Source organism: Narcine bancroftii, chromosome 5 (assembly GCF_036971445.1).
Source record: "Narcine bancroftii isolate sNarBan1 chromosome 5, sNarBan1.hap1, whole genome shotgun sequence".
In the NCBI taxonomy this organism is placed as follows: Eukaryota; Metazoa; Chordata; class Chondrichthyes; order Torpediniformes; family Narcinidae; genus Narcine; species Narcine bancroftii.
Genome location: NC_091473.1, coordinates 187,254,795 through 187,270,989, shown reverse-complemented (window position 1 = coordinate 187,270,989; position 16,195 = coordinate 187,254,795). Strand labels below are relative to the sequence as shown.

General features: G+C 42.8%; 1 protein-coding gene across 4 annotated transcripts in view; it reads right to left on the bottom strand.

Moving 5' to 3' along the window:
* The window catches only part of hormad1 (HORMA domain containing 1), a 64,391-nt gene that overhangs the window by 44,507 nt on the left and 3,689 nt on the right, over window positions 1–16,195 (bottom strand). For all 4 annotated transcript variants that reach the window (XM_069940215.1, XM_069940218.1, XM_069940217.1 and 1 more), the window contains 4 exons: window positions 7,084–7,147; window positions 2,025–2,061; window positions 1,175–1,195; window positions 1,061–1,087 (listed from right to left, as the gene is read on the bottom strand). In XM_069940215.1, coding sequence (XP_069796316.1) covers window positions 1,061–1,087; window positions 1,175–1,195; window positions 2,025–2,061; window positions 7,084–7,147 — 149 coding nt within the window. The remainder of the gene's footprint in view (window positions 1–1,060; window positions 1,088–1,174; window positions 1,196–2,024; window positions 2,062–7,083; window positions 7,148–16,195) is intronic.

Here is a 16,195-nt window from a genome sequence, read left to right as displayed (position 1 = left end):
TGCCATTGGGAGTAGTGGGCAAAACAGATGCAAAGGGGAAGTCAGGAGAACGCAAACCAGTCCTCAGCGAGGGGGTCAGCAATGGAGAGGGTAAGAAACCAGATTTCTGGGTGTCAACATCTCTCTATCCTGGGGCCATCATATCGATGCAATCATGAAGAAGGCCCGCCAGTAGCTATATATCTCGTTAGGAGTTTGAGGAGATCTGGTGCGTCACCAAAGACTCTTGCAAATTTTTACAGATCATTCTGACCAGTTGCATCACTGTCTAGTATGGAGGTGTGTTGTGATACACCACTAGCCTACTGCAGGGGGCGATCTCTGTACCTGCAGGAAGATCACCGGAGGACAGACCACACCTGGCTGGCTGTCAATCAGCCGACCTGAATAGTCCTATCTCCACCCGGCCGGCTGTCAATCAATCGCCCGGGATATAATCCTGAGCTGGACCCTCGGGACCCACCAGTACAGCTACCACTGTAGCAGAGACTTTTAACTGAATAAAGTCTATTCTACGGTCTTTTCTCGAGTTTTGTGTCTGCTCACTGCTGCAGCAGTGCATTACAAGGTGCCAATGCACAGAACAGGAAAAGGCCACAGAGGGTTGTGAACTTGGCCAGCCCCATCATGAGCATCGGACTTCACCCCATTAAGGTGGTGCCTCAGGAAGCAACCTCTATCATCAGGCCATGCTGTTTTCTTGTTGCTACCATCAGGAAGGAGGTACAGGAGCCTGAAGGCAAACACCCTCTGCTACGAGATGTCAGAATGGACAATGAACCTACAGACACTACCTCACTTTTTCTCTTTTTTGCACTACTTATTTCTTTTAAATCTTGTTTTTACGCAATTGCAATTTATAGCAATGTTGCACCTCATTCTGCACAATACGGCTGCCACAAATAACAAATGTTATGATACATGTTCATGACAATAAACCCGATTCTGATTTTCTGTGGCGTTCTGAAATGCAAAGTGCATTGCTGTGAGACTGATTCAGCACCATGAACACACTTGTGGAAATTCACCCCCACCCTAGACTATTAAAACAGTAAAATACCTGGAAGTCCTCCTCACTCGTGTAGATCTGTGAGGGAAGTAAAAGTCTGATTTAAATAATCACATCAATGGGAGAGAGAATGAGCTATATTGTCAATGTTAGTGAATCACTTACGGCAAGGATCAGCATCCGCAGCTGTTTAAAAGAAAAGACAAGATTAAACAATGTCCTTGCTGACTTACCATATGCCCTCAAAACCTCTCTTCAAGACCACCACCCATTGGTCTGCACTACACATCAACTCTGTAGTTGAGAGAGTGGAGAGCACCAGGTTCCTTGGAGTCCACTTAACTAGTGACCTGTCGTGGATACACATCTCCTCCCTTTGCAGGAAGATGCAACAGTGACTTCATTTCCTGAGAAGGCTGAAGAGGGCAGGAACTCTAATGCTAGTGTCCTGGCCGGCAGCATCAGCCCACAGGTTAGGTGATCTTCTGAGCACGAGGCACCTTCAGTTTTGTTTTTAGGTTTTGCAAACAGATTGCGAGGAGTCTGCTTAAGAGCTGTGTGCAGGGAGGTGCAGTAAAAAGCCTTGCCTAATCCGATATGATAAAGGTCATGATGCAATGTTAAAGATATGATGGGTGTGTTTATAATTTTTAGGCTAATATGCACTTTTCCTTGTGACATTTAAGGAGGCCATTTAGCCCAATGAACCGATGCTGAACTGCAGAGCAATCTCATTCCCTTACAACCTATTTCTCCCCACTTTTCCATCACTCGCCACTCACCTGCACACTAGAGAAGGAAGAGGGTGGTGGGGGGGGTGATTTACTGGGGCCAATTAACCCACCTATCTGAAAATTATAGGGACAGGGACGTGGTTGGAAACCGTTGCTTTTGGGTCGGGGGGTGAAGGAACCCACGCAGTTACAGGGAGAATCTGCATGCAAGCAGCATTGGTGGCCAGGATGAACTGCGAGGTATTTCTAAATTTCTAGAGTATCGTCAACAAACGACTTACGTATTTCTTCTGCAATGCATCATAACATCCCATCATCCTGCATAAAGCAGAAGGCAGCAATGAAAAACAGAGACATTCTTCTTACATTATTAATGCTTCTTTATCATTCTAATCTAATCCAGTTGATCCCTCACCTCACATTCTGCCCTGTCCCCCTATCAATGAGCTTATTCACCATTTAATTTATTATCAGAGTACGTACATGACGTCACATACAACCCTGAGATTCTTTTTCCTTGTCGGCAACTGTAAGGTGTAGTCGAGAAGAAAGATGCTTATACAAGAAAGAGACATGTGAACTAACTGACTGCAATGCAATGGAGAAAAAAATTAATTTTCAGTAATAAAGTATGCAAGCAGCATGCAGAACCTCAATTTGCACAGTGCTTGTAATATAAAATACTCCCAATAACTTCCTCTGAGGTGATTATTCCACAAAATTTAACGCTCAGTAATATTAGCACAAGGTTGTGCAACAAGAAGGTTTAGGGAGGAGATTCCAGATCTTAGTGTTCGGTTCTTTTTATTGTCACGTCATAAATACAACTTTTGTCTGTTGCAAAAGTCACCATGAGCATTGCCCGGCACCCCTAACAATAAGAGAAGGAGAAGCAAAAGATAGTTGCTTCACAGATACTGAGTGTGTGTGGATTCGTGATTGGCTGCACCAAGTAAGAATTTGGGGCATGTAGAGCGCGTTGAAAGAATCAAAGACTTGTTGATTCAAACCAAGGGTTTTATTAACTAAAAGACTGGAGCATATCACATGGAGGTCAACCAGTCCAGAATGAGCTGGTCTGGCTAGGAGCATCCCTTTAAGACCTGCCAGTAGGCGTGGTTATGCTCTCAGCCAATCACAGTCCTCTTACACTACAATCTGTACATATACACAGTGGTGATAGAATCTGTACTATCACATTCACCCCTTCTTTGAGAACTGACCCCAGAGTGGATGGAGGGTTGTAAAACAAAAAGGGCCTGGTGGAGGTTAGGGGCTCTACCGGTCAGGGGGCCTGACCATCTGGCATGACTGCCGTGCCAGGATTAAGGTCACTGGAGTCGAGTCACTGGCAGGCTCGTTGGGTGCGGCCACTGCTTCGCTCAATTCCCCAACGGGGTTGTCGACAGTCTGGCCTGAGCTGGTGGGGTGGTGCTGGTCCCTCTGTTCAAGCACATGACCTAGGGGAGAAGGATTTGTGGGAGGTTGGGTTGTAAGCACTCCTGGGCCTGATCTGGCTTGGGCTAGATCCCTTACCGAGACTGTGTCCTCCTGCCCGTCCGGGTACTCAATGTAGGCATAATGTGGGTTCACATGGAGCAGAGTCACTCGGTCAACCAAGGGGTCGTTCTTTGAGTATCGGACGTGGCGTTGTAGTAGGACCGGCCCGGAAACCATGAGCCACACCGGTTTGGTTGTTCCCAATTCAGATTTCCTCGGGAAAGAGAACATCCTTTTGTGGGAGGTGGCAATGATCGCGGTGCATAGGAGGAAGCGGATGGAGTGTAGGGCCCTAGTGAGCACGTCCTGCCAGCGAGAGGTGGGGAAACCTTTGGACCGGAGGGCAAGCGTAACTGCTTTCCAGACGGTGGCAATCTCTCTTTCGATTCGCCCATTACCGCGTGGGTTATAGCTGGTGGTTATAGCTGGTACTGCCGCAGCTCTGTGCTCATAAACGAGGACCCCCCATGTCACTGTGGATGTATCTGGGGTACCCGAAGATGCTATGCAGGGCCTCTATGACTGAGGAGGCGGTCATGTCCGAGCAGGGCACAGCGAAAGGGAAGTGGGAGTACTCATCGATGGCCATAAGGATGTAGGTATTATGGTTGGTCGACAGTAGGGGCCCTTTGAAATCCACGCTGAGATGCTCAAAGGGGTGGGTGGCTTTGATGACGTGGGTGTTCTCCGGATTGAAGTGGGGCTTGCACTCAGCGCACACCGGGCAGGCTCGGGTCATGGAGCGAATCTCATCATCCGTGTAGGGCAGGTTGCGAGCTTTGACAAAGTGCGCGAACCTAGTGACCCCTGGATAACAGAGCTCCTCGTGGTGTCTCTGCAGCCTGTCCAGTTGTATGTTGGCGCAAGTGCCCCTGGAGAGCGCATTTGCCGGGTTGTTGAGTTTGCCAGGCTGATACAGTATGTCATAATTAAAGGTGGAGAGTTCGATTCTCCACCTGGCGATTTTGTCATTTTTGATCTTACCTCACTGGATATTGCCAAACATTGGTCGGTCAGCAGTGTAAAGCACCTGCCAATGAAGTAGTGTCTCCAACGATGTACTGCTTCGACTATGGCCTGGGCCTCCTTCTCGACAGAGGAGTGTTGGCTCTCAGGACCCTGGAGAGTTCTGGAGAAGAAGGCTACCGGCCAGCCGTCCTGGTTCAAAGTGGCTACCAGTACAAAGTCGGGTGCATCACTCTTGACTTGGAACGGGATTGACTGGTGTAAGTCAATGGTGGAGAACACACAGTATTGGGCAATCTGATTCACCACATCCGTGATTCGTGGAAGGGGGTACACATCCAGAAGCATGAAGCAGTTGTCTGGCTGTCGTCAACCACCATCCACGGCTTCTCCCCGTTTTTAACAACCACCACCTGGGCCCTCCAGGCATTCGAGCTAGGTTCAATAATGCCCTCGTCTAGCAGTCTGCGCACCTCGCTTGTGATAAATTTCCTGTGTTCATAACTATATTGCCAGCTTTTGGTGGCCACAGGCTTCCAGCCAGGGGTGAGGTTTGCGAAGAGCGCTGGCGGAGCAACTCGGAGGGTGGAGAGGCTACTGGTGAGGCCCTGGTGCACAGGGGCGGGTGGCTTGGGCTGCCGATGGCAGGAGGCTCTGGGGTAGAGTGGTTACAGACAGAGAGTAGAGCGTGAGGCCCCCTCAAACTGCAGGGAAATGATTTGAAACTGGCACTGAAAGTCCAGTCCCAGCAGTACAGGTGCGCACAGTTGCGGAAGGATTAATAGTTTGAAGTCTGTGAATGTGATGCCCTGGACTTTCAGGGTCACCATGCAATACCCTTTTACCCCGGTCGAGTGTGATCTGGTCGCCAATGAAATCCTCTGGGCAGTGGGGAGAATAGCCAGTCCGCAACAGTGGGCTAGGTCTGGGCGGATAAAACTGTCAGTTGACCCCGAGTCAAATAAGCAATTAGTACAGTGTCCATGCACTTTAATCAGTTCCATTGCTTTTGTGGGGGGATGGGGGCAGTCCTGGTCTAGGGTTACTGATGCAGTGACTTGTAATGGGGACAGTGGAGTCCTACATGATGACGTCACGCAACGTGTGCGTGGTGACATCATAGAAACAGTCAGGCCGGAGCAGTCAGCGTTGACGAATTGGTGCTGCTGCCTGCAACCTGGGGGTGCCGGCCAGCCAACGGTAAGTGCTGGGGGTCGCTGCTTGCTGTCGACGGTAGGGCGGTCAGTCGTCGGCGGTGGGTACCAGGTCAGTCACGACTGCGTGTCCTTGGTCGGCAGCATCAGTAGCGACAGTGGGTACAAGGTCAGTAGTGTCAGCGGGTACCTGGTCGGCTGCCTAGGTGGTGGCGGGACCCCGGTCGGCAGTGTCAATAGCAGTGGCGGGTGTGGGTGTCCTTTGTCAGCAGCAGCGGCAGGTCCCTGGTCAGCAGTATCGGTAGCGGCGGGCTCAGTGGTGATGGCGGCGGCGGGCTCAGCGGAGATGGCAGAGGCGTGTCCCTGGTCGGCAGCGGCTGTTGAAGTCAGGGCAGGGGCCTGGTTGAATGTTGCTTCGTGAGGGAGGGTGAAGCAGGCCAACATCACTGCGGCAAGGGTGGGTGTACCTTCTGCGCTCGGCGTCTGCCCCGTGGCGTCAAGCACTGCCGCGCGGTGGAGCCCTCGCTCTCATTGGATGAGAGCTCTGAGAAAGAAGTGTTTGATTGGGAGCGTGGTGGTTGGGCTTCACATGAGGCATTGTGTTTGACAGTGGCCATTTTGGAGTGACAGACTACAGCAAAGTAGCCGTTTTTAAGGCACTTGTAGCACCTGGCTTTTCTCGCCGGGCACTGGGACCTCCTGTGCTTGTCCCTCCCACAGGAATAACACTTTGGGGTTGCATTGGGGAGTGTATCGACAGCTCCCGTCAGTGTGCCGGGGGGGTAGTAGGGTAGAGGGAGGGCATCCTACTCACATTAGAGCATGGAGTCCAGCCCGGAGAGTACATGTCCATACTTAAGACCACATCCTCCATTGTCTCTGCGATCTGGATTATGTCCTCTAGGTTTTCTCCCCCGTGCTCTAGCAGGCACTGCCTCACCTCATTTGATCGGACCCAGGCCACATAGGCATCCCGAATGAGATCGTCTGTGGTCTCCACAGCAGTTCTGTCTGTGCAGGCACAGCCCCTGCCCATTGCCCTTAGTGCTTGAATATAAGCTCTACAGGACTCACCGGGCTGTTGCCTCCTTGTTGCTAGTTTGTACCAAGCATAGACCCTGTTCACCAGTCGCTCGTAGAGCCCTTTCAGCACCTTCATGGCTGCGGTGTAAGTGGTCACGTCCTGGATGTTCTGTTGACTCTTGGTGACACCATAGTCATCAATATTAGTAGTTGATGGCTGTCCCCTATCACGGCAGGGTCAGAGAGTTGTAAGCATGTTTCGAAGCACTTCACCCAGTGCTTAAAGTCATTTGAGGCGGTAGCTGACTGTGGGTTGATGTCAAGGCGTTTCAGCTGTAGCATACGCTCCATCCCTTCAAAATTTTCTAGTTAATAAAATTGTAGAGCACGTCAACAGAATCAAAGACTTGTTGATCCAAACCAAGGCTTTTATTAACTAGAAGACTGGAGCATATCACATGTAGGTCGACCAGTCCAGAATGACCTGGACTGGCTAGAAGCAACCCTTTAAGACCTGCCAGTAGGTGTGGCTACACTCTAAACCAATCACAGTCATCCTACACTACAATCTGTACATATACACATTGTTGATAGAATCTGTACTATCACAGGGCATACATACATTATACAATGAGTATGACCATAAATTTATCATCATTATTTCTGATTTTTACAGTTCAGGAAAATCAAAACAAACCATTTCACGATCTGTGATGATCCAGGGCAGTTCTCATCTTCCCGCAAAATCTTTACACAAAGATCTAGAGAAAGCAATAGATTGAATAAGACCATCATCAGTGAGGTGCTGGAAGGACTCCGCAGGTTTCGTATCATCTGTACATAGAAATGATTCAGGTTGGCACCTTTTTATTGAGACTGAAGTGAAAAGGGCGTTACCATATTGATGGTAAGTAAAATCCCTGTTATTCAGAATTCAAGCAACTGGCAAAAAAAAAATCATGAAAAGTAAATGGGTTTAAAATTGGCACACCTCACCATTAGTTCTCCATTCACGCCATCTCACGCAACTGGGAAATTTACTTAACTGGCATCTACCCATCCCTGTAGGTTCTGGATACCAGGGATTTTTACTGTATATGAAGGTGGAAAGAAACTGGACGATAGGGTACTGGACAGAAGGTGGGACAGGTGGAGAGAAATGGTGTCTCAAGAAAGCAGCCTCTATCATCAAGAATCCCCACCACCCAGGCCATGTCCTTTTTCTCACTGCTACCATCAGGATAGAGGTACAAAAACCTGAAGACGAGCACCCAGCGTAACAAAATACAGCTTGTTCCTCTTCATCTTCAGATTTCTGAACAGAACAATGAACCAGAGACACTATCTCACTTTCTCTCTTTTTTACATTAAATATATTTTTTAAAATCTTGTATTTAGGATCTGTCAATTCTAACAGTTTTTAATGGTAAAACAATAAATTTCGTGGCACGTTCATGACCACAAACCTGATTTAAAGATAATGTAGAGGGAGCAACCAATGGGAGGGTTTGGGGGAAGTTAAAGAGAACAAGAGTAGGTAAAGAAGAGGTGGAAACAATGGAATCAGATGCAGGTGGGGGATGACCTAAAATCAGAAAGATCGATGTAAGGTTTAAGGCCGTCCAGGAGGAATGTGATGCGTTGTTCCTCAAGCTTTCGTTGGGCCTCACCCCAGCGAAGCATGTCAGAATTTGGGTTATAAACTTAGCAATATCAGATTTTGCGACCTGCTGAGTTTCTCCAGCACTTTTGGCTATTGCACCAGACCCCAGCACCTGCAGGTTTTCTTCTTTAACAACAATATCAGATTTAAAACTAAATTTAAATTTTATTAACAGCCGATTCGACCATTTAATTGGGCCCAAATTGTTTGGAGGATGGAAGAAAACCTGGAGCCAGCAGGGGGAAAACCCACGCAGACACAGGGAGAAGGTACAAACTCATAACAGACTGCACTGGGTTCAAACCCGACGACTGCCCAGATGATTTACTAGTGTTGGGGAAGAGAGCTCCAGACTTCCTCTCAGCCTCTAAAGAGCTCCTGAAATTCATTCCAGAGAGAACTCATTCTGACTCTTAAAGGTTTAGAAAATTATGATGTATGGAGAGGGTTGACAGGCAGAATCATTCTCCCCAAGGTAAAAATGTCAAAGGATGTGAGGTAGAGGGAGGAGGTTTAAAAGACCACACTCTTTTCATTAGAGAGTGGTAGGAGCCCAGAATAGGCTGCCAGGGAAGCAGATTATCATAGCAGCATTTAACTAGACATGAATCTCAAAGAGATGGAGGGATATGGATGTATATCTGGGGAAACATAAAGAGGTCACGCAGCATCTATAGGAAGTAAAGGGTCACCAATGCTTGGAGCCTGTAGCCCTTCTGTCAAGGTAGGAACAAAAACCAGACAGGGCCTGAATAAAAAGATGGGGGAGTAGAGGGGAGGGAGGAGCAGGGGGAGATCCACAGATTAAGTGATTGTAGGTGGATACAGGTGGGAGGGTAGAAGAGAAAAAAAGATGAGGTGAATCGGGGGAGAGGGTTGAATGGAGAGGGGAGGGGATGCGGGGGGCTGAAGGAAAGGAAGCAGAGGGATTGGGGAAGAGAGAGAGACTGAGGGCTGGGATTAAGGGAAATTGGACAAGTCGAGATAAATGCCGCCTGGTCGGAATATTGGTTGTCCCTCCTTTCACAAAGCCAAAATCAATTCTCACCTTTCTTTTTTTTTTAATTTTTTTTTATTTTTCACACTATAAACCATAATGATCAAGAGACATACATTTTCCTTCTTAAATATATACAGAGTCGTTTTCTCCACCCCCCCTCCCTCCCTCACTACCTCCCCTCCCATTTATTTAAAGTTCAGAATAGAAGATACATTAAACCCGTCAAACAATGATGTCATTCAATAAAAATAAACAAGAAATTCCACTGAGTCATTTCTTTTCATTCTCTTCTCCTTCTGTCATTTAAGGTGGTAGATGTCCACGGTAGGTTTTCTCTATTATGTTTCATGTGTGGCTCCCATATTTGTTCAAATATTGTAATGTTATTTCTTAAATTATAGGTTATTTTTTCTAATGGAATACATTTATTCATTCCTATATACCATTGTTGTATTCTCAAGTTATCTTCTAATTTCCAGGCTGACATAATACATTTTTTTGCTACAGCTAGGGCTATCATAACAAATCTTTTTTGTGCACCATCCAAATCGAGTCCAAATTCTTTGTTTTTTATGTTACTTAGGAGGAAGATCTCTGGGTTTTTGGTATATTGCTTTTTGTGATTTTATTTAATATCTGGTTTAGATCTTCCCAAAATTTTTTCACTTTCTCACATGTCCAAATTGCATGAATTGTTGTTCCCGTTTCCTTTTTACATTGAAAACATCTGTCTGATACTGTTGAGTCCCATTTATTTAACTTTTGAGGTGTAATGTATAGCCTGTGTATCCAGTTATATTGTATCATACGTAACCTCGTGTTTATTATACTTCTCATGGTTCCGGAGCATAGCTTCTCCCATGTTTCATTCTTTATCTTTATGCTTAGATCTTGTTCCCATTTTTGTTTGGTTTTACCATTTGTTTCCTCGTTCTCCTTTTCTTGTAGTTTAATATACATGTTTATTATAAATTTTTTGATTATCATTGTGTCTGTAATCACATATTCAAAATTACTTCCTTCTGGTAACCTCAGACAGTTTCCCAAATTGTCCTTCAAGTAGAATTTAAGTTGGTAGTATGCCAACATTGTATCGAAAGTTATATTATATTTATCCTTCACTTGTTCAAAGGATAATAGTTTATTTCCCGAAAAACAATTTTCTATTCTTTTGATCCCTTTTTTCTCCCATTCTCTAAAGGAAAGGTTATCTATTGTAAAAAGGATTAGCTAATTTTGCGTCAGTATTAGTTTTGGTAGTTGGTAATTTGTTTTATTCCTTTTTACATGAATCTTCTTCCAAATGGAGAGCAGATGATGCAATACCGGAGAATTCCTACATTGTACCAATTTTTCATCCCATTTATATAATATATGTTCAGGTATCTTCTCCCCTATTTTATCTAGTTCTAATCTAGTCTAATCTGGCTTTTCCCTTGTTTGATAAAAATCTGATAGGTATCTTAATTGTGCGGCTCTATAATAATTTTTAAAGTTTGGTAGTTGTAAGCCTCCTTCTTTATACAATTCTGTTAATTTATCTAGTGCTATCCTCGGTTTCACCCCTTTCCATAAAAATTTCCTTATTAATTTCTTTAAATCCTTGAAAAATATCTCTGTTAAGCGTATTGGTAATGTCTGAAATAGGTATTGTATCCTTGGGAAAATGTTCATTTTAATACAGTTTATCCTTCCTATTAGTGTTAGTGGTAAATCTTTCCAATGCTCTAAGTCATCTTATAATTTTTTCATTAGTGGATAATAATTGAGTTTATATAGATGGCGAGGTTTTTATTTATTTGTATACCTTGATATCACATTGCTTGCGTTTGCCATCTGAATGGTGATTCTTTCTTAAATTTTGAGATATCCGCATTATTCATTGGTATTGCTTCACTTTTATTTGCGTTGATCTTGTACCCCGACACTTCTCCATATTCCTTCAATTTCCTATGTAATTCTTTTATTGATTTTTCTGGTTCTGCTAAGTATATTATAATGTCATCTGCAAATAGACTGATTTTATATTCCTTGTCTTTTATTTTTATCCCTTTTATTTTATTTTCTGTTCTTATCAGTTCTGCTAGTGGTTCTATGGCTAACGCGAACAATAAGGGTGATAGTGGGCATCCCTGCCGCGTTGATCTGCTTAAGTTAAATTGTTTTGATATATATCCATTTACTGTCACTTTCGCCAATGGCCCCTTATATAATGCTTTAATCCAATTAATATATTTCTCTGGTAAGCTGAATTTTTGTAGTACTTTGAATAAATAATTCCATTCTACTCTGTCAAAGGCCTTCTCTGCGTCTAAAGCAATCTCTCCTGGTGTTTTATTGTTCGGTAGTTTTTTTATTATCTCCTGTATTTCTTCTATTTCAAATGGTTTTATTAATTTATTTTCTTCCTCTGTTTGTAATTTCGGTAGTTCAATTTTAGTTAAAAATTCATCTATTTTATCTTCTTTCCCTTCGTTTTCAGTTTGATACAGTTGTTCGTAAAATTCTCTAAAGTTTTCATTAATCTCCGTTGGATTATATGTGATTTGCTTGTCTTTTTTCCTTAATGCCAATACCATTCGCTTAGTTTGTTCTGTCTTAAGCTGCCACACTAGAATTTTGTGCGTTTTTTCTCCTAGTTCATAATATTTCTGTTTTGTCTTCATTATGTTCTTCTCCACCTTATATGTTTGTAGTGTTTCATATTTTATTTTTTTATCTGCCAATTCTCTTTTTTTAGTTGTGTCTTCCTTCATTGCTAATTCTTTTTCTATATTTGCTATTTCCCTTTCCAACTATTCTGTTTCATGGTTGTAGTCCTTCTTAATCTTAGTTACATAACTTATTATTTGCCCTCTGATGAACGCTTTCATTGCGACCCATAGTATAAACTTATCTTTCACTGATTCCGTATTTATTTCAAAGTACATTTTGATTTGTCGTTCAATGAATTCTCTAAAATCCTGCCTTTTAAATAGCATGGAGTTTAATCTCCATCTATACATTCTTGGTGGGATGTCCTCTAAGTCTATTGTTAATAACAGGGGTGAGTGGTCCGATAATAGTCTAGCTTTATATTCCGTTTTCCTAACTCTCTCTTGCATGTGAGCTGATAACAAGAATAGATCTATTCTTGAGTATGTTTTATGTCTGCCTGAATAATATGAATATTTCTTTTCCTTTGGGTGTTGTTTTCTCCATATATCCAAAAGTTGCATTTCTTGCATCGATTTAATTATAAATTTGGTTACTTTGTTCTTTCTATTAATTTTTTTCCAGTTTTATCCATGTTTGAATCCAAATTAAGATTGAAATCCCCTCCTATTAGTATGTTCCCTTGCGTGTCTGCTATCTTCAAAAAGATATCTTTCATAAATTTTTGATCTTCTTCATTAGGTGAATAAACATTGAGTAAATTCCTAAACTCCGAATATATCTGACATTTTATCATTACATATCTCCCTGCTGGATCAATTATTTTCTCTTCTATTTTGATTGGTACATTTTTACTGATTAATATAGCTACTCCTCTAGCTTTTGAATTATATGATGCTGCTGTTACAAGTCCTATCCAATCTCTCTTTAATTTCTTGTGTTCCACTTCAGTTAAGTGTGTCTCTTGTATGAATGCTATATCAATTTTTTCTTTTTTCAGTAAATTTAACAGTTTCTTCCTTTTGATTTGGTTATATATTCCATTAATATTTAAAGTCATATAGTTCAACATAGCCATTTGATACTTTGTTTATCTTTCCTTTCTGTTTTCTTATCATCACCTTTCCTTCTTATCCATTTCTGCTTTCTTTTTTTGAACACATTATAAGACAACATTTCTAAAACATAAAATATTTCCATTATTCTCCTATCTAAAATTCCTTTAACCCCACTATCCCCTCCCCTTCCTGAGTTGCCCTTTGTCCCTTGTCGGGCAACCACATCTCCCCTCTCCATTTGGATTTGCGAAATCACTCGCAAGCGTCAACTGATTTCGCAGTGACCGTAATTCTTCCCCACCCAGCCCCCCCCAGAAAAGATTTTAATCTTCATATATAACAAAGGTCACTCTCTTAATTCCCTCCTTACTTCCTTTCTTCCCTGACTTTCCCTTCTTAGTTCTTATCTATATTCTATTTTTTTTAATATACATACACCTATATACACACATACATATAGTTTGTGGTAATTTTTGTTCTCGTTTCATGTCTTAATTTCTCTGTCTGTTTTGTAGTTGTTCTGCAAATTTTCATGCTTCTTCCGGATCCAAGAATAGTCTGTTTTGCTGCTCTGGAATAACTATTTTAAGTACCGCTTGCTACTTTAGCATAAATTTATAACCTTTTTTCCATAGGATCATTTTTGCTGTATTAAACTCCTTCCTCTTCTTCAGGAGTTCAAAACTTATATCTGGATAGAAAAAAAATTTTTGACCTTTGTATTCCAGTGGTTTTTTGTCTTCTCTTATTTTCCTCATTGCTTTCGCCAATATATTTTCTCTTGTTGTATATATTAGGAATTTTACTAGAATGGATCTTGGTTTTTGTTGTGGTTGTGGTTTAGGGGCTAATGTTCTGTGTGCCCTTTCTATTTCCATTTCTTCCTGTAATTCTGGTCTTCCTAGGACCTTGGGGATCCATTCTTTTATAAATTCTCTCATATTCTTGCCTTCTTCATCTTCCTTAAGGCCCACCATCTTTATATTGTTTCTTCTATTATAATTTTCCATTATATCTATCTTCTGAGCTAACAGCTCTTGTGTCTCTTCAACTTTTTTATTAGATTCTTCTAATTTCTTTTTTAAGTCATCTACTTCCATTTCTATGGCTGTTTCTCGTTCTTCCACCTTGTCTACTCTTTTTCCTATATCTGACATGATCATCTCTGATCTATTCATTTTTTCTTCTGTACTTTTTACTCTTCTTTTTATTTCACTGAATTCTTGTGATTGCCATTCTTTTACTGAGTCCATATATTCTTTAAAAAAAAATATATCCATGTACTTGCCCTTCCCTTCTTCTTCCATATCTCTGTTCTTCCTCTTCTTCTTCTGAGTCCACTCCAGGATCTGTGTCCTTTACCTCTGTCTCTTCTGGTTTTCTTGTTGGGTTGTTTGTTTTATCTTGTTGAGTGTTTTTGGTCTTCTTATTTTTATTAGAAGTGTCTTGGTGTTGGTCTTCTTCCTCCGGGTTGGTCATCTGTTGTTTCTTTGATTTCTTTTTACTCTCTTCTTTCTTGTTCTCGTTATTTTCTATGTTCTCGTCTTGCTGCTTTGTTGTGGTTGTCATCCTCAGCTGTGGAGATCGACTCCTCAGTTGGTCCCCCTTCCCGTCAGTGTTCTTTTTGTCTTGCGCATCGCGCATGCGCGGTTGCGCACTTTTGTTTGGCTCCGTGAGCCATTTTTGTAGTCCTGAGCTCGGGGCTTCAACTGACCTGAGGGAGTGGGCTTCTCTCTCCACCGCGGGCCTCCTCGGACAGGTAAGGCCTTCACCTTCTTCTTCTGACGTCTTTTCTTCTCTTCTTCCTGTTGCTTTTGGCTTTTCTTTCTTCGCTGCCATTTTCTCCACACCTTTATTTTCACTTTATTTTAGTTTTTGTGTTTGTGCCTTTGTTTTTTCTCTGTTTTTTTTTAACTTTTCCGGAGAGGGCTGGAGTTCCCCGACCGGCCACTACTCCATCACGTGACTCCTTCTCACCTTTCTTCTTATGCAATTAACACCTTTTGTATGTTGGTCTGGATTCCTCCCCTTCCCCATTCTTCCCCCTTAATCTCCATTCTTTAATCAAGACTGCTTTTTTGCCCATACCTTGAAGGAGGATTCAGGGCCGAAATGTCGGTATCTTTACCTCCTATGGACACTGAGAGACCAGCTGAGTTCCCCCAGTGTTTACTGTGTGTTTTTACTACAATCACAGCATCTGCAGACTTTCGCTTTTCACTCTATTTTCTAAAAGGCCCCAGTATCACTGCATCAGACTCTGCTGAGTCACTTCGATCGAACAGGACTGGCTTCAGTCCTGGCCTTTTGGGTTTGGAAGTAATCGAGTATGATACTACTCTTCCACAATGTTAAAACCATGACCCTGAGCCAGCTGTTACTGATAAGGAATAAAATTCATGTACATGCTGTCGTATAAGATGAAACTTAAAAATGTCACCCCATAACCAGCGGTCATCTTATATAACAATTTACAGTACAGAAACAGGCCATATCGGCCCTTCTGGTCTGCAACAATTTACGCAAAAATCCACTAGTTCCACCCATCCACTCCCTTGCCCATAACCCTCCAACCCCCTCACATCCATGTTCTCATCTAACCTCCTCTTAGAATTGACTCTACCGCAACTACTTCTTCTGAAAGATCATTCCACTCAGCCACCACTCTCTGAGTGAAGAAGCTTCCTCTTATATTACTCCTAAAGTTTTGTCCCCTAACCCTTAACTTATGACCCTTTGTTCCAATCTCCCCTACCCTTTGAGGAAAGAGCCTGTTCCCATCTACTCTATCTATTCCCTTCATAATTTTAAATACCTCTATCAAATCTCCTCTCAACTTTCTATGATCCAATGAATAAAGACCCAGTCTACTCAATCTTTCTCCATATTCTAGATACTGCAATCCAGGCAACATTTTTGTAAACCTTCTTTGCACCCTCTTTTCCTTATTGATATTTTTCCTATAATTTGGAGACCAGAACTGCACACAATTCTCCAAACTTGGCCTCACCAATGCCTTAAACAGTCTCAACATCACCCCCCAGCTCCTATATCTATGCTATGATTTATAAAGGCCAGTGTACCAAAAGCCTTCTTCACAACCCTATCTACATGGGAATCCACCTTCAAGGAACGCTGAACCGTTATACCAAGATCCCTCTGCGTTCCTCAACGCCCTCCCCTTCACTGCATTCGTCCTATTTTGGTTATTCTTCCCAAAGTGAAGCACCAAGCGCCAAGGATAAAATGCGAACCTTAACAGTGAAGTCTCAATGCTTCCCTGCCAGGTCAATCTGGCCAGTCCGACTGTCTGTTAACAGTCTGTTAAAGGAGCTGATGGTGGTTTATTATAAAATTTAAACCTTTACTGGGTAACTTGCTTTTATAATATTGTGACAGCATCACTCCACCGGTCAGTGGTAAGTGCCGTAAG